Genomic DNA, 19,494 nt, shown 5'->3' with positions numbered 1-19,494 from the left:
TGTGGCTGTGGGTTGGGGAAGAACAAAGGGACGTCCAATTACTACTTGGTCGATTTTCAACCACCAATTGAGATCCTTCTTGCAAAGATTCATTAACCGAATCTCATGTGACATGGGCAATCGTTGGTAAGACCATTGTGCGAAGAGTAGCCACTGGAGTATCCGCATGTGCATGCGCCCTAACGGGAAGGCTATCAGTGTGGCTGCCATTATGCCTAATAGCTGCAGTATCTGGGACGCAGGAGCTTTGTTCTGGACCAACAGACTGGACAATTGACTTTTTAGAGATACGATTCTTGTTTGAGGCAACCTGATCTTTGAATTGACGGTGCCCAGTTCTGCTCCTATAAATGTAATATGCTGCGAGGGTGATAATGCAGATTTTTCGAAGTTTAAGGTTATGCCTAACTGGGAACAAAGGTTTATGGTGTAGTCTCTTGCTTGGAGTAGTTGATGCCTGCAGGTGGCGGCGAGGAGCCAGTCATCCAGATATGGAAACATCCGGAATCCCAAATGTCTCAGGTGAGCCGTGACCACTGCCATACATTTGGTGAACACTCTGGGGGCTGTGGTGAGACCAAAGGGCAGGGCTATGAATTGGTAATGACTGGCCCCCAGCCGGAAACGCAGGTGATCTTTGGATGACCTGTCCATTTTGATGTGGTAGTAAGCATCCTTGAGATCTATAGAGCACATCCAATCACCCGTTGCTAAGAACAGAAGAATCGATTGAAGCGTGACCATCCAGAACATTTCCTCCTTGATGAAGGTGTTGAGTTTGCTGAGGTCCAGTATGGGCCTCCAGTCCCCTGTTTTCTTTGGAACTAAAAAGAACCTTGAGTAAGTTCTGGATCCTATTTGGTCCACAGGGACTGGCTGGATGACTCTTTTGTCTAGCAGGTTTCGGATTTCTACGGCTGCTAGCCTTCTCAGACTGGGTGGAACATCTGGAATCTTTGTACACATGGGGGGAAGTTTTGTAAAGGGAATGTAGTAACCTCTGGCAATGATGCTTTTTACCCAAGAAATCCATTGTAATGTTTAGCCAGGCGTTTGGGTATAAAGCCAAGCAACCCCTGACTGCCTCCAGAGGACGACAGCTGGGCTTCCTTTCAGGAACGCTGATAGGGCTTACCAGAGAACTGCTCCCTGTCGCCCTGGTTTTGCAGACCGCCTCTGTCGTTTGGACAGCGTCTTCTGTTTTTGCCCCCTCTTCTGCCCCTAGAGGAGGTATCCATAGGTGTGCTTTGGAAAGCTCCTTGGGGGTTTCGGAACCACACTTTTTCCACTTTGTTGCCCTTTGGGGTACGGTCTAGTTGGAGTGGAAAAACGGACACCTACAGCAGACAGAGTCTTTCCTTCTTGTTCACACCTAGTAAGTGTCTCCTTAACTTTGGGCCCGAACAAAGCGGAACCATCGAATGGGGTACTGACGAAGGAAGATTTGAAGGCTTCCGCAAAGGAGCAAAGGCGCATCCAGGACGGTCTCCGAAGAGCTATCGCTGAGCCTGCCGCCCTACTCGATCCATCGGCAGCATAAGAAATGAGTTGCATGGATGAGTTTACTATCAAATTGAGGGTGTTGAGTTGTGCAGTCACCTTCTCAGAAACTGCATCAGCTATGTTACCCTGGAAAGTATCTCACAGCTCTTTAAGGAGATCTCATTGAAGGCGGGTAAAATAGGTCAGGTAGTTGAGCGATTTCATGGAAAATGCCGCAGAACTAAATATGCATTTCCCATACCTGTCCATCGTCCTAGAATCCCTATTAGGAGGATGGACAGAAGAAGAGGTTTCCGACATCTCTTTCTTGGTGGCTGCCGCCACCACCATGGCATCAACCGGGACTCCCTTGGTAAGAAAAGCCTTGTCAGTAGGGGAAGTAATAAACTTGTTGGGCCTTCGAGGGACCAGATGTTCATCATGCATACAGCTGCAGTCATAACAGAAGTGTTCTCCTGCCGTCAGGCGGGTCCTCGGTCGGCCGAATTCCAAAGTCTAGGTCCGGCGTCAGTTGTCGTCGCTTCTTCCCTGACGTCAGTGCGACAGGGGTATAAAAGAACCAGCAGACGCCATTTTCTTCAGTCTTTCTTGCCGCGCGGTGCCCGAAGCAGAAGCAGTCCGCAAGTGCCGGTCGGCCAGCTCCTGAGATTACGAATAATTTTCAACCGAAGACTTCTAGAAAGCTAAGTACCCCATTGGGGAAACTTTTCTTGCCTCAGACCGATGTCAGACAAAGTTAATAATTGCATTTCATGTGGGAAGCAAATACCGCATAAGGATTTCCATTCCCTCTGTATACCTTGCTTAGGCCCAGAACACGACGTCTCGGCCTGTCGTTTTTGTTCTACATTCAACAGACGCACTTATTAAGTGTCGGGCGAAGTTCGCCCAACACTATTTTGGCAAAAAGTTTAATTACAACATGTCGAAGACTCCAATTTTGAGTAAACGACGTAAAGATAAGGACCGACATACGAGGTCCGCGACTTCTACTGACACCACGTTAAAGCCGACTACATGTGCTCTGGTTCTCAGCGAGGCGCCTACGCAGCCCCTGACTACCGATGACACTTCATTAGCGGTGTCTCCTGTGCCCGAGGTCACAGGCTCTTCGGCCCACACCCCGACTACAGAAACCGAAGTCACTCTTGACGGGGAAACTCAGAGTTCAGACAGGCCTGCCACCTCTCAAGGTGTCTTCAGGCCTTCTTCTTTTTCCATTAAGGCTTACACTAAATCTAAAGCAGCCATGCATTCTAAAAGATGCTCTACAGGGCCCCTCTCAAGGCCCCATGCCTAAAAAGCAGATGCTCAAAATGGCTGAGGATTTGATTACTCTTATCAGGGGTTCTAAACCCCCCCCCCCCCCGGACAAAAGGCCCAGAGTGGAGGAAGAATACCTTTCCTCGGACCAGGCCTCCATTACTTCAGAGCATTCTGAGGACCAGGAACATTCTTACTCCCCTTTCGAAGATTCTGATGCAGAGGAGTCCATTCCCTCTGTCTCCCCCCCCTGAGGATTACTCTTTTGAGGAAACCTTGCATACCTCGAGGGAACACTTCCACTGGGAAGGCCAAGAGTACTCAGACTCCAAGAAAAGGCTCAGGGATTTCCTCTTGCTCCCTCAGCACAGGCCTCTGGCTATACCTCCCGTCTTAGACATATTAGATGATGTGTATTCAGAGGCCAGCCTTAACCCAGATTCTTTACCTCCAGCTCCAGTCAAGCCTGACAGGTATTACCGGGTGCCTGATTCACACCAATTCCTATACAAAAGCCATGCGGCTGACCCAGAAACTATTTCACAGGGTCCCAAGGGAATTAAGGCCTCCACTGCCAAAAATCCATTACCTTCAGATTCCAGAGCTTTAGAAAGGTAGGGGAAAAAGGTATACACCTCGGCCACTTTAACCATGAGGGCATTAAACTGTCAGTTCCATATGTTAAAGTATCAACAGTTTTTGTTATCTCATTTGAAAAGCAAAATGTCACAACCTGAACAACCAGACTTGAAGGAGTTGCAGGATTTGTTGCATAGTGCAGAGCAAGTGGGTAAACATACCTTGCAATGTGGTTTTGATGCTTTAGAGGCCTCTTGTAGAGCTGCTGTTACAGGATCAGTCATACGTAGACATGCTTGGCTCAAAGAGCAAACCTTACCAGATCATGTCAAAGCTAAATTACTAGATGCACCTCTTCAAAAAGATGCATTGTTTGGTGTTAAAGCTGAGGAGGTATTAAAGAAAATGGAGGAAAAGGCAAAATCAATGCAAACAGTGAAAGATTTCCTACAGGTACAACAGCCAGGTTTCAGTAGAAATTGGCCTTCAAAAAATTGGTCCTTTCCAGCCACAAACAGACCTCAAAGAGGTAGATACAGGTGCCTGAGAGGTAGAGGGCAATCTCAAGGATCATTTAGAGGCAGACAATGGCAAACACCTACACCAAGAGGGGGTGAGGATAGTTTACAGCCATTCAGAAAGCAGACCCAATGACTTTCCCCTTTGCATGCCAAGCAAGGCTCAAATGGCAGCACCTTTAGGCAGAAAACTGGCATTATTTTCGAAAAATTGGCATCTTGTCACAAAAGACAAATGGATCCTGGACATTATAGACAGAGGCTACAGATTCCACTTTCACACCCTTCCAAAGATGAGAGGCAAGCAAAACCTGCCACACAATCAAAGGGCAGAGGCAAAAAAACAAATTTCAGATCTCATGGACATGAAAGCTATTCAAGAGGTACCTGCACAAGAACAGGGTCAAGGTTTTTATTCCAGACTATTCCTGGTACCAAGGAAGGGCAAAGATTGGAGACCTATTTTGGACCTATCCATCCTAAACACATATTTACTCATACCAAAGTTCAAGATGCTCACATTACAGCAGCTTCTTCCCATGCTGGGCAAGGAGTCTTGGCTGGTGACATTGGACCTCAAGGAGGCATACCTGCATGTCCCAATCAGACAAGATTGCAGAAGATACCTCAGCTTTCTTGCAGGTTCATCCCATTATCAATTCTCTGCATTGCCCTTTGGCTTATCTACTGTGCCCAGAGTGTTCACGAAATGCCTGGCATCAGTAATTGCCCTCTGCAGACTTCAAGGGATACAAATATACCCATATCTGGACGACTGCCTGATCCAAGCAGACAGCAAACACACTCTTCTGAAACACCTGGCGTTTGTAATAATGTTGTTGAAATCTCTGGGATACACAGTCAACAAAAAGAAGTCAAGACTAATACCCTCTCAAAAAATAAATATCCTGGGTGCCAGCTTGGAGACAAACACCCTGATGGCCTACCTCACGCCAGAGAAACAAGGGCAATTAACTCAATACTTCAGAAAACTGGCAACCTTCACCAGGCTGACTGCAAGGAAAATCCTGCAGGCTCTGGGATTCATGGCATCTTGCATCCTGCTAATCCCATGTGCAAAGCTGCATATGAGGAAACTTCAATGGTACCTAAAAAACTTATGGTCTCAGCATAGCCACAGTTTGGAAACAATCATACCACTGATTCCATGTCTTCAAAAGGAATTTCTGTGGTGGGCTCAAGCATGCCAAAGAAACATAGGTCTCCCATTCTGCAAGCCTCAAGCAAATCAAGTCATCACAACAGACGCCTCGGACTACACCTGGGGGGCGCACATGACAGATCGCTGCAGTCAGGGCAAATGGTCACAAAAAGAAAAGCACCTACACATCAATCAAAAGGAAATGCTAGCAGTAATAAATGCTATTATGGCTTTCAAAGACCTACTGCATCCAGGGCAGCTATTGATAAGAACAGACAACACCACAGTGATGTGGTACATAAGCAAACAGGGAGGAACTCATCCATATCCCCTGTGCAGACTAGCCATGTCCCTTTGGAACATGGCTCTGGAATTGCAAGGAAAACACACTGGCAGACAACCTGAGCAGAAATATGACAGATCCACATGAATGGAAGTTGCATCCTCAAGTTTTTACAATGATAATTCAAGCATGGGGAAGGCCAGACATAGATCTCTTTGTCACCCACAGAAATTATCAATTGACAAAATTCTGCTCAAGGACCTTTCATCCAGAGGCCTGGAAAGTGGACGCACTCTCTTTCAGTTGGACAACAATGACGGTTTATGCCTTTCCACCTCTTCCACTGCTGGCCAAAGTTCTATTAAAAGCCAGATCAGACAGATCGAAGATGATTCTCATTGCTCCAGACTGGCCAAGACAAAACTGGTACCCACTCCTGAGGAGCCTGACGCATTCCCCACCATGGATCCTGCCTCTAATGCCTCTTCTACTGACTCAGCACAACTTCAAAACTCTTCACAGTCAGCTGAAAACACTCAATCTAGCCGCATGGAGAATTCCTTACATTCACAGCAGACCCTACTCTCCAAGGAGGTGCAGGAAGTCATTTTGGAGGCCAGAAGGCCTTCTACTAGAAAAGTCTACTCCGCAAAATGGAAACGTTTTTGTGTCTGGAATCAGAAAAAGGGTCAGAATCCTGGAATACTGAATTTACCTCAAATACTACAGTACCTAGCCGAGCTGCTAAGCAGTGGACTTTCATTCTCCTCCATCAAAATCCATGCCTCAGCCATTTCTGCAGAGTACAACACTGATCCTCCTTTATTCTCTCACCCTCTCTTAAGACAGTTCCTCAGAGAGGCTAAGAATATAAAACCCCCAAGGAAGCAACCAGTACCGGCTTGGGTCCTCAATTTCATTCTAGAAAAACTAATCCTGCCTCCTTTTGAGCCGGCTGCTTCAACAGATCTGCAATATTTGTCATGGAAAACAGCCTTCCTTCTAGCTATCACCTCAGCACGCAGGGTTTCGGAACTACAAGCCCTCATGGCTGTGCAGCCTTTCATCATTTTCCATCAGGACAGAGTTTCCTTACGAACCAATCCTTCATTTATGCCAAAGGTAGTATCCAGGGTAGCCTTGAATCAGGCTATCCACTTACCTACATTTTACCCTAATCCACAAAAAGTACAGTTTTGTACCTACCATAAATGTAGATGTTCGAGGATCTACATTGCTGCAGTCATAACCTGTGGGTAGTCCGCTGTCCTCGGTCGGCCCGAATACCAAAGAGCTAGTCTGGCGTCAGTCATTGTCGCTCAGAGCTGACGTCAGTACGTAGTAGTACTAAAGCGCATGACCGACGCCATATCCTCAGTCTTTCTTGCCCCAGATGTCAGAAGGCCTAGAAATGAAGGCCAGAGCCAAAATAGGAAACACCCAACCACCACCAGTGTGGAAATAAAGAGTATCCCCAAAAAGAAACACAGCAACCCCAAACTATAGAGGGGAAGGAGGGAGGGATAATAGGACTGCAGCAATGTAGATCCTCGAACATCTACATTTATGGTAGGTACAAAACTGTACTATGTTCTTCGTCTCACATTGCTGCAGTCATAACCTGTGGGTAGAATCCCAAAGCAAAGGAAAAGGGAGGCTGGCAAACTAAATGGCATTAGGAGCTGCTAACATGCCCTGTAAAACTGCAGTGGCAAACCCAGCCCTGGACTTGGAATAAAGAGGAGATGGTAATGCTTAGTAAAGTGTGTACTGAACTCCAAGTAGCTGCCTCCAAAATATCCTTAGTAGCTACACCCTCAAAAGCAGTAGATGTGGCAGTAGCCCTAGTAGAATGAGGTCTGATCCCAGCAGGAACATTCTTCCCATGATGAGAATAACAAAAAGCAATACATTGACCAATCCACTTCGAAATAGTCTGCTTAGAAACAGCTTTCCCTTGTGAACCCAAAGCAAAAGAAACAAATAACTGTTGAGTCTGTCTAAACTCCTTAGTTTTGCTCAAATAGTAACGTAACTGCCTGTGGATATCCAAAGAATGCAAGACTTTTTCCCCCTTATTTTGGGGATCAGCATAAAAAGTAGGCAAATGAATAGACTGGTTCAAGGCCATATTAGAAATCACTTTAGGCATAAAAGTAGGGTTAGTACGCAAAGAAACTCTATCCTTATGGAATATCAGAAAGGGTTCAACTGCCATGAGTGCCTGCAATTCAGATACCCTCCTAGCAGAAGTAATGGCCAACAAAAAAGCAGTCTTCCAAGACAAAAACTTCAACTCGGACGTAGCTGCAGGTTCAAAAGGAGGTAAAGTAAGCTTCTCCAACACAAAATTGAGATCCCAGGAAGGAGTAGGAGCTCTACGTGGGGGTCTTATATTCTTTGCCCTTCTAAGAAATGGTTTGAACAAAGGGTGAGAAAATAAAGGAGGGTCACAATCGTAGTGAGCAGAAATGGCTGCAGCATGAACCTTCACAGAAGAGAATGACAAACCCTTGTCCAGTAATTCAGTAAGATACTGTAGTGCAAAACTCAAATTAGGTACTGAAACATCAAAGCCCTTTGCTGTGCTCCAAAGAAAAAAATCTCTTCCATTTATCAGCATAAACTTTTCGAGTACTAGGCCGCCTGGCTTCCAAAATGACATTTAAAACCTGTTGAGGAAGCTGAGACCCCACTGGCTCTAATACAGAATACGCCAGGCTGTTAGATGCAGGGACTGCACCCTGACATTGAGAAAATGATTGTTTGACTGGGATAACAAATGAGGAATCTGTGGTAAAGGCCAAGGAGGCTCCTGAATTAAACTCCTCAGCAGAGGATACCAATGCTGACGTGGCCAATCTGGTGCTATTAGAATCATGCAAGGCTTGTCCCTCCTGACTTTCAAGAGTACCTTGGGAAGAAGAGGCAGAGGGGGGTAAGCATAGACGTGAAGGTTGTTCCAACTGAAAGATAGAGCATCCACTTTCCAAGCATTTGGGTGGAACATCTTTGTGCAAAATTCTGGCAGTTGAAAATTCAGTGGAGAAGCGATCAGATCTATGTCTGGAGTTCCCCAAGCCACGGTCAATTGTTTGAATACCTGAGGATCCAGTTTCCACTCGTGGGGATCTACAATTTGCCTGCTCAATACATCTGCTAGGGAGTTCTGTGCTCCTGGCAGAAACCGTGCTTGAAGACTGATTTGCAAACTCAGAGCAGTCTCCCACAAAATCATTGCTTGTCTGCACAGAGGGTAGGAATGGGTTCCCCCCTGCTTGTTGATGTACCACATGACTGTTGTGTTGTCTGTCTGAATCAACACCTGTCCCGGCTGAAGTAGGTCCTTGAAGGCCATCAAAGCAAATTGGACTGCTAACATTTCCTTCATGTTGATATGCAAATGTAGTAGTTTGGGAGGCCACATGTCTTGTATCCATTTCCCATTGAAGTGTGCCCCCCAAGCCAAGTCCGAGGCATCCGTCGTTAGGATCTGACTCGCCTCTGGTCGGGCCACAGAGTCCCTTGTTTAGGTGACATTCCTGAGCCCACCACAAGAATTCCTTCTGGATGCACGGTATAATCCGAATGACAGTGTCCAAATCGTGGCAGTGTTGAGTCCACACACTTTTGAGATACCATTGTAGCTTCCTCATATGCAGTTTGGCATTGGGAAGTACTAGAATGCAAGATGCCATGAACACCAAGGCTTGAAGGACTGTCCTTGCAGTCAGCCTGGACATTACTGATAACTGCTGGAAGTAAAGATGAAGAGTTCTTTGTTTGTCCGGGGTCAGAAATGCCATCTGAGAAGCTGTATTAAGTCTCACACCCAAAAAGCACATGTCCTGAGAGGGCACTAGACTGGACTTTATTTCGTTCACAGAATACCCTAGGCACCTTAAAACTGCTATTACATACTGTAGATGTTGAAGTAACTTGTCTTTGTCTTGAGCAAGAATCAGGCAATCGTCCAGATAAGGATAAATTTGTATTCCTCTCTGTCTGAAGAAAGCAATTACAGGAGCCAGGACTTTTGTGAATACCCTGGGCGCAGTAGATAAACCAAAGGGCAATGCAGAGAACTGATAATGAGAAGTACCAGCCCGAAATCTCAGGAATCTCCTGCAGCTGGGCCTGATAGGGATGTGAAGATAGGCCTCTTTGAGATCCAGGGTTACCATCCAGTGATCTTTGCCTAGCATAGGCAGAAGTTGTTGCAATGTTAACATCTTGAACTTTGGAATGTCTAGGTAGGTATTGAGAATGGACAAATCCAGAATCGGCCTCCAAGTGCTTCCTTTCTTTGGCACTAGGAATAGACGGGAATAAAATCCTAGGCCTACTTCTGACGGAGGGACCACCTGAATTGCCCCCATCTGCAAAAGCAAAGAAATTTGTTCCTGAGCCTCCAGCCTTTGCTGGGGAGGCACATCCGGCATGCCTTGGAAAGGAGGAAAAGTGTGAAAATAAAACTTGTAACCTCGATTTATTATATCCAACACCCATTTGTCCTGGGTGACCAAATGCCAGTTTTGTTTGAAAAGTCCCAACTTTCCTCCTAGAGGAGCTGCCAGTAAAGAAGGGTCTGGCAGCTGAAGATACAGGTCATTGGGTCTGTTTACGAAAGGGCTGACCCCTGCCCTCACCAGAAGACTGTGCAGGAGAACTCCAAGTCCTAGGTCTGAAAGAACCCTGAGCGTGAGCCCTGCCTCTACCACGTCTAGACCTGCCTTTAGACTGATAGTCCGAAGAAGGATAAGACCATCCTCTAGCAGGCCAATTCCTACTAAACTTAGGGGGCTGCACCTGCAGAAAATCCTTGACCGTCTGCATAGACTTAGCCTTATCTTCCATCTTTTTCAAAACTGATTCCACAGGAGGACCAAAAAGTACTTCAGATTGAAGAGGAGCATCCAAAATCCGAGCTTTAACATGCTCTGACAAATTTTGATCTTTAAGCCAGGCTTGTCTACGAATAACTGAACCTGTAGCCGCCACCCTGGAAGAAGCCTGAAGAGCATCGAAACCACACTGCAAAGAATGTTTGCCAACTTGATCTGATGCATGAACCAACTCCTGGAGCTCCTTACACTCTATACCCTCAGATAAAGCATCCACCTTAGATTTCAATTGGCCTAACAAAAAGTTCTGATACTTCAGCATATGAAATTGGCAATTCAAAGCCCTCATAGCTAACGTAGAGGAGGTGTACACTTTTTCCCCCCACCTATCTAACGCTCTGGAATCTTTATCCAAAGGAACTGGATTCTTAGTCACAGAAGCCCTAACACCCTTCGGACCTTGAATAATAGTTTCCGGATCAGCTCTAGGACTCCTGTACAAATACTTATGAGCTTCTGGAACTCTGTAATACCTGTCTGGCTTAACAGGGGCAGGAGGCAAAGAATCAAGATTAAGGGAAGATTCAGAGAAAACATCCTGAACAACGTCTAAGACAGGAGGAATAGCCAAGGGCCTATGCTGAGGCAAAAACAAAAATTCCCTAAGCCTTTTCCGAGAATCTGAAAAATCCTGACCTTCCCACTTGAAATGTTCCCTCATGGAATGTAAGGTCTCAGAAAAAGAAACATCCTCTGGAGGGGAAGCAGAAGGACAGGAGTCCTCTGCATCCGAATCTGAATAGGAAGGGAAATCCTGAATTTCTTCAGCTGAGGAATCAGAGTAGTCTGAAGAATGATCCATTCCCTCTAAATCTGCCTCCACCCTAGGCCTCTTCTCTGGGGGGGGCATAGAACCCCTGATCAAAGTAATCAAGTCCTCTGCCATTTTCAACATATGCTTTTTAGGAACAGGGGCTGGAGAGCTAGAACAATGACCAGGGCCAACAAGACCAGGTTTGGCCTTAGCATGGCCTTTAGCCACTGAAGTAGAAGGCCTAATAACCTTTTGTAAGGATGGAACCACAGACACCTGAGAAGCACCCTCAGCCTCGCCTACCTCCTGAGAGGCCAACTCCTGCAAAAGTAAAGGTTCCCCCTGGGATTCAGCCGGACCCTCTGCAGGATCCACAGAATCAATCGGAGGCTCAGTAGAACCGGCGTCCACAATGGACGACTCATCCGGTTTAGACCTCAAAGATTTGTCTTTACGCTTTTTAGCGGTAGCGGGCGGAGGATCCGATGGCATGTTATAGTTACACCGCTTACCGAAAACAAGCCTGGCACAATCTAATCTCCGTTTAATGGTGCGCTTATTAAATCTAGCACAAAAGCGACACCCGACTACGTCGTGCTCAGGCCCTAAGCAAGGAATACAGAAAGAATGATAATCCCTATGAGGTATCTGTTTCCCACAAGAAATGCAATTATTAACTTTTTCTGACATCCGGGTAAATGAGGCAAGAAAAGACAAAAATTTCCCCAACGGGGTACTTAGCCCAACTTGGTCTTCGGTCTGAAACTCGATAAATGAAAATTTCAGAACGCCGAACGGCACTTGCAAACGCTGCTTCTGCTTCGGACCACGCGGCAAAAAAGACTGAGGATATGGCGTCGGTCATGCGCTTTAGTACTACTACGTACTGACGTCAGCTCTGAGCGACAATGACCGACGCCAGACTAGCTCTTTGGTATTCGGGTCGACCGAGGACAGCGGACTACCCACAGGTTATGACTGCAGCAATGTGAGACGAAGAACATCAAAGGGGAGAGGCTACTACATTCCTTGGACATTCACAGACAGCTCCGTTATTATTTGAACAGAACAAAGCCTTTCAGAAAATCAGAACAACTCTTTGTGTCCTATGCCACAGGTGCTCAAGGGAAGCCTATTTCCAAACAGACTATCTCAAAATGGATAGCCCACTGCATACGCTTTTGTTACTCTTTTCATGGTAAAACTGTACCTACAGGCGTCAGATCTCACTCCACAAGGGCCACAGCTACCTCTGCTGCTTTCCTCAGGGGGGTTCCTACCAAAGATATTTTGGAAGCAGCCATTTGGAGTTCTGTACATACTTTCTCCAAGCACTATCACCTACCATTATACTCCAAAACTAGAGCGGGCTTTGCCACTGCAGTCTTGCAGGGCATCCTGGCTCCTCCTAGTTCCACTTAGTGCCTACCACCCCTTTATCAGCTTTGGGATTCTACCCATCTGTTATGACTGCAGCTGTATGCACGATGAACATAGTACAGTTTTGTACCTACCATAAATGTAGATGTTCGAGTGCTAATACAGCTGCAGTCCAGGTTTCCCTCCCTCCTTCCCCTCTTGGGACAGGCCTTATGGCTAACACCTCCTCATACAACCTCACTGGGGTATTCTTTTATGGTGTATTTGCTTGCAACTACTGTTTTTTGATTATATTGCATTTGCTTTACAACATATATTTATGTTTTGCCTTCCTTCTGGGGGCACCTGACATCTGGGGCAAGAAAAACTGAAGAAAATGGCGTCGGCTGGTTCTTTTATACCCCTGTCGCACTGACGTCAGGGAAGAAGCAACGACAACCGACGCTGGACCTAGACTTTGGAATTCGGCCGACTGAGGACCCGCCTGACGGCAGGAAAACCCATCTGTTATGACTGCAGCTGTATTAGCACTCAAACATCTACATTTATGGTAGGTACAAAACTGTACTTTCCACTGAGTCAGGGGACTCCCACGCCCTTCGAGCAACCAGCTCCATCAATTCATCGAAGGGCGGGGTAACCCAGGAGGTGGATGGTTGAGATCCAAAGGCCTTCAGGAGGACCGACTCATCCTTAGTAGGGGCAAGGGACTGCCAATCACCCCTCTGTCTTAAGATCTCCAATATGTCTGCAAATGAGACATCCTCTGAGGGGGATCGTGGGGACCCTTCTGATTCCTCCAATTCAGTATCCGATGTCAGGGATTCCTGTGGGGAATCCAAGTGCCTCCTCTTGCACAGTCTCTTCCTAGGTACTTCATAGGTGGGAGCGTCCGGTGAAGTCCCTTATAGAGGAGGGGCCACCCAATGGGGATACCTGAGGCCCTGGATCTCAACGCTTGGTGGGGACCTGTGGGGAAGAAGTAGAACGAGGCCCTTTAGGGGGAGGGGAAGACAGATCCGAGTAGCTAGTGGTCTTAGCAGACATGACCTTCCTCATGGCATCGAAGGCACCAGAATCTCGGTCCGAGAAGTCTGTCAGCGCTGAAGAGGCCGGCAGCTCTCCCCGAGCCGAGAACCCCCCCAGCTCCAATCCAGAGGACGGAACTGAAGCCCCAAAGGGAAGGGTCGGAACCGAGGCATCGGTTCGACTCTCCACCCCAGAGCCAGCGAGTGACTGTCAGCCCCGAGACTCCCGGTCGGAACAGAGGAGATCAAGGTCGATGGAGACGAGGGAGGTGGATCAAACCTCAGCTCCGAGGGCTCTACCAACATCGGTTCTGTCCACCCCGGCTCCGAAGGCTCGATTGGCTTCGGAGGAGGAGGGGAAGAAATTATGGCTGGGGTTTCAGGCTTCGAAGCAGAGTGGCTCGAAGTGGACAGCATTTCGGCCAGGGCTGGGATTTCCAAGAGCCTCTTAACCACTCGGTCCAGGTCCACATAAGAAAGCCTTGAAGAATGCGTCGAGGGATGGGTCAAAGGAGCCGAAGATGGTACCAATTGGAGACTGAGGAGTCTCCAATATTGGATCCACAACTGGGATCCAAAGTAAAGGATCGATACACGGCTCCAAGGGCTGTGGAGCCGATGCACAAACCATACCAGAGGAATTCAGAGCCTATGACTTAGGCTCAGAGGATCCCTTGGAAGACTTCGACCCTTTCGAAGCCTTGGAAGAGAGGTCGGCCTTGTCTAAAGCAGCCTGAAATTTAGGCTTCAGAAGCCCCCTGTCTACCAGCTTCCTGCACCTTTCCAAGAGAACCCTGGCGCTAAGAAGTGGCAGATAGAGCACACCTCTTGTAGGTGAACAGAACCCAAACAGTACACGCAGGTGGAATGGTTGTCTGTTACAGATATTTTTTGACCACACTCACACCTTTTGAATCTTAACTTGTTTCTCTGACATGTTAACAATATAAATTCAGGTCCCTGAATTCTCAATATAATAGCAATAACAGTTATCTATCTAAATATTAACTACAATACTTATTTAACTAAGAACCAAGCTTTTTACAGGATATATGCCAGTACATTTTTTGACCACACTCACACCTTTTGAATCCTGACTTGTTTCTCTGACATGTTAACAATATAAATTCAGGTCCCTGAATTCTCAATATAATAGCAATAACAGTTATCTATCTAAATATTAACTACAATACTTATTTAACTAAGAACCAAGCTTTTTACAGGATATATGTCAGTATATATATATATATATATATATATATATATATATATATATATATATATATATATATACCTAAGATTATATAATGAAGGAAGAAAAGGGAGCACACACACACACACACACACACACACACACACACACACACACACACACACACACACACACACACACACACACACAAGAGCTGACAGAGCCCTGTCACGCCCAAACAGATAAGAGAGGCATAAAAAGACCTGAAGAGAAATACTTCAAAAAATTTAACTAAAGCTAAACAAACAGGCTATAGCCTAATACTGTAGAATATCACTTCTATTTTAACAATATAAGATACTATTATTCAGAAAAAACTTCTATAAATATAGAAAAAAATAAGTCACTGGCCCGAGCTTCCTCCGACGAGCTGTAGATCCGTTGCAGCGGCAAACTAGATCTGAGGATTTACAATAGAGCATCATGGGATATACACTAGGTCTCGAGCTTCTCTGAGAATCTGAGCTTGAAAAGCGGCCGACTCGGAGCCGAGGGATCGGCTCCGAACCCACGTGTAAGAACAAAACGGCGAGATAGAACAACTTCACATAGAGATTTTACCAGTAGGAATGACTGCAAGTAAAGGTGTACAAAAATGGCAAGAGGCAGCTGGAATGCACTGGAGATAATTAGTAAAGGAACCAAGTATTTAGCATCAAATAACTATGGACTGAACGGTATCAGAAAGGGATGAGGCCACGCAGAAGTTTAGATTGCAGACTATAGTCTGCCTTCCCTACCAGGGATGGATAAAAGAATACAGGCATAGAGAAAGGGGATAGGAAAGAGCTAAGTAAAAAAATAAAAGCTCTAGTTGTGTTTTTAGTACTGTTGAGAACAGAAGCTGCTGTTACAGACAGATACTTAGTAAGGCATATAAAATACTGCATGATAACTATAAGAATCAACCAGAAGAGATTAGTAAAAATTGGGAAGAGAGACCGGAAGGGTATTCTGCAAAAGAAAAGTGGGAGGATATCTGTATGGCTCCCAAGTATGCAACAAAGTCCAGGTGGTTTAGGATTTTTGAGTGGAAGTGCTTGCACAGATAACTTTACATCCCAGGTAAATGAGAATTTTTTCACAAGCAGACAGCAAATTCTGGAGGAGTGATGGGAAAAAGAGAGGTAATTGGAAATATGTTTTTTTTTTTTGGTGGGAATGTAATTAGTTGGCATATTTTAAAAATTCCTGGCAGACTTGGTTGGAAATTTCTGGACAGCAAATGGTTGTAATTAAGTAAATTATTCTTTTGAACTAAGGTAATGGCTCTGAACTGTCTAGACATAGTAAAGCTTTACTAGCAACAGTCTGGCAAAGAAAACTGTTACTAGAAAATAGAAATCAAAATCTAAAACAACCATACCTGAAGTCATACCTCTTAGCTTCTCACAGCATGAAATCAAGATAAAGCTATTAATAAAAGTTGGACAAAGGCCCAAAAATAGGGACATTTTTTAAATATTGCTCTTACAAACTTAGTTGATAGAATAATAAACAGGTTTTGCGTTAGCATTAATTTCCTGAAGGGTATGAAGTCTGATGTCTGTTATTACTTTTTATTTTAACTTCAGTCATTAATGATTTGTCACTAATATGCCAGAAAAACACAGTTTTATGGAAAAACGGACCAAAAATCTGTACAGTTGAGAGGTATATGCCTGAGGTAAAGAATATTGTTGTTGTTGTTTGTCTTTCGGATTTTTCCCGGTAAGGGGTCGCCACAGCAGAACTCCGGTCCGCTAATGACTGGCAGTAGATTTTTACGAAACGCCGAGGTGCCAGCTTGATGCCCAACCTGCAACGAAGGAACGCCCATTTACGCATGCATGTCTTTCGAACGCTACCCAACCGCAGGGAGGACATGCAGACTCCACACATAAGGCACTCCCCAGCCAAGCTGAGAATCGAACGGGAGAAGCTCTTGCTGTGAGGTAACAAAGCTACCGCCGTAACACCAGGAGATAAAATAACTGGAGTTGGGATACACAGAAAAGGAGCAACGTACACAGAAAGAAACAGAACATCTGGGAACAATACATGCAAATACTGTTCAGGAGCAGGAGTGAAATTTAAGGGAAAACAGGAATTGAGCAATTTAAATGTCAGAGTAAATGGAAATTGTTAATGAAAACATGTATGTATTACACATGCAAATAACGAGAATGTTATTTTTTTTCTTTTCTCTCACTGTATGGGTACCCATTTTACTTAAAAATAAATAAATAAATAAATAAATAAATGTGTTTAAGAAAAAAAGGAAACAGAAAATCATATAAATGGATGCAAACTTCACAAAAGGGAGTGTGCAGATATCAAAGGGAAGGTGGAGTCAGCCTAGTAGTGGAACATCATAAAAGAATTACCACAACTCATTAAAAGCTGAATACTACCATAAATAAACTTATGGCAAATCTGGAACCTACATAAGACTTAACTGTTCTGAAATGTTACAGCCAGTTTATCTAGTTCACATAAGTCTCAGCAGCCTTTGTAAATTAAAAATATCCGTACTGTTTACTCTAGTTACATTAGTACTACCCTACTTATTTACATACGAGTATGAAGGCACATCAACCTTTCATAACTAGATGTAAATCTTGCTGTTTAAGAATTTAAAACATCCCATATTACTGCATGTAAAACCAAACACATAAAGCATATTATTTCATGCATTATGAGCAAGGGGTAGGGGTTCACATAGAGTACTGTAAATGAATGTGCGCCTTCTTTCGGCTTTTCCTGGTCAGGGGTCGCCACAGAGGAACTCCGGTCCGCTAATGATTGGTAGTTGATTTTTACATGCCGAGTTACCAGCCCTGACGCACAACCTTCAACAAAGGTACGCCCATTCACGTCTCCACGCAGAAGACGCTCTAGCTGAGAATCAAACCGGACAGCGTCTTACTGTGAGGCGACAACGCTACCGCAGCACCACAGAGTACTGTAAATGAATATTTCTATAAAACAGACTGCAAATGTCACTCCGAGACAGACTTCAAACAAGTATCACCAGTACAACTTCTGCAAAATTTTCTTCCAAGTCTTATTTTCATGCTGTTGCATGAGTAATGCATTTTCCTCCATCCAAGTAATTTAAAAAGACAAAAAACTTTTTATCTATGTTAAAAATGCCATCAATTACCACTATAACAAAAATAGTTCAATGCATGACCAAAACTTCAAAATAAAGAACTGCATATACTATTAGACCCTACAAGAGATTCAGAAGAGCTATAGTTTATGTGATGTTTTCAACAAGCTGATGAGCTCCTGTTAACATTCAGGACTATTTTCTAAAATACTCACACTTTGCCTTCATGTGGATCTTCTTCTCGACCCTAAAATTTAATATAAGAATGTCAGAGAATAAATACTGTACACTTTTAAAGATATGCTGTACAAATTCAACAGACACTGTAAAATAAACTATGGAATGCAACTACTCTTACTGAATACACTTTTCTGTTATTGTTTGCTACAATACACTTTGCTGTTAGGTGGAACTCCCTCCAAACTAAAGCACATATTTATTTCATAAACACATCTAGTTACTGTGTAGCTGGGCTGGTCCAGTCCAGTCACACTCTACAGCCATGACCCAAGCACAACACAAAGTAAAATAGCTGAATGCAATATAAATCATTCAAATGCAGACTTCGACTCCAGGTTACTAATACTACAAAATCTTCATCTGCATGCAATACAAACACTGCATCAAACACATACAATAAAAAAGATGCATCTGCCACTGTTGGGCCACCAACTAGAAAGTTAACTGAGCTGCTGGTATGGCTTTGCATTTTCTGAAAGCTTGAAACAAATTGGTGAGGCTACACTGCTGAAAAACAATATCACTGAAGTACTGAATAGAGAAAACTATAAAGCAATAAAGACTGAAGTTTCACTGTTAAGAGTATATAAGAAGGAACAGATCAACAAAAACACAAAGACAGGCGCGATAAGATCAACGTGCAATATCAGAACAGACCAGGATCATTCAAACAATACTGCAAATAGTACAATAAAAATATCAGCACAAGCAGAAAAACTTAGAAGACGTGCAGATAAATATAAAGGAAAAGTAGAAATACGTAATTTGTTGATGACCCAAAAAAGTTTTACAGAAAATTGGGAAACAAAGAAAAGGGAATAGAACCACCACCAAAACAAGAAATAGATGCATTTTGGAGAAATATGTATGAAGACTCTGTGAAACAAAGATGCTGAATGGATAGAAGAAGTAAAAGAAACTAAGTTCAAATGTACAAAATATAAAAAGTACAGTTGTGTACCTACCATAAATGTAGATGTTCGAGTGTATTCACTGTTGCAGTCATTACTCTTGGGTTACCCTGCTGGCAGGCTACCCGCATTCGGCCTGAATTCCAAAGTCCTGGTCCGGCATCGGTTGCTGTCGCCTCTTCCCTGACGTCAGTGCACCAGGGGTATTAAAGACACAGCCGACGCCATTTTCTTCAGTTTTTCTTGCCCCAGATGTCAGGTGCCCCGAAAAGGGTAGGCTAACAAAATTATGCCAATAAACATGCATGCACTAAAGTAAACATTTCCTTCATCTACAAGCAAATACACCACATAGGTTGTGTAGAATAGAGAAGTACAGATGAGACCCAGCAAAAGAAAGGGGGATGGTGGGAGGGTAACCTGGACTGCAACACTGAATACACTCAAACATCCACATTTATGGTAGGTACACAACTGTACTATGTTCATCGTGTTTCACTGTTGCAGTCATTACTCTTGAGTTGAATCCCAAAGCTGAGGATGGGTGGCTGGGGCTAAATAGGATTAGGAGAGGCTATGAGGCCCTGCAGGACTGCAGTGGCAAAGCCTGCTCTGGATTTAGA

General features: G+C 44.5%; 1 protein-coding gene across 1 annotated transcript in view; it reads right to left on the bottom strand.

The window, feature by feature from the left end:
* The window catches only part of RASA1 (RAS p21 protein activator 1), a 3,076,403-nt gene that overhangs the window by 2,242,385 nt on the left and 814,524 nt on the right, over nt 1–19,494 (bottom strand). The window contains exon 6 of the mRNA XM_044064149.1: nt 17,936–17,967. Within this exon, the coding sequence (XP_043920084.1) occupies nt 17,936–17,967 (32 nt within the window). The remainder of the gene's footprint in view (nt 1–17,935; nt 17,968–19,494) is intronic.

The sequence above is a fragment of the Protopterus annectens genome, chromosome 2.part2 (assembly GCF_019279795.1).
Source record: "Protopterus annectens isolate FY-2018-M chromosome 2.part2, PAN1.0, whole genome shotgun sequence".
In the NCBI taxonomy this organism is placed as follows: domain Eukaryota; kingdom Metazoa; phylum Chordata; order Ceratodontiformes; family Protopteridae; genus Protopterus; species Protopterus annectens.
This window is presented reverse-complemented; position numbering and strand designations above follow the sequence as displayed.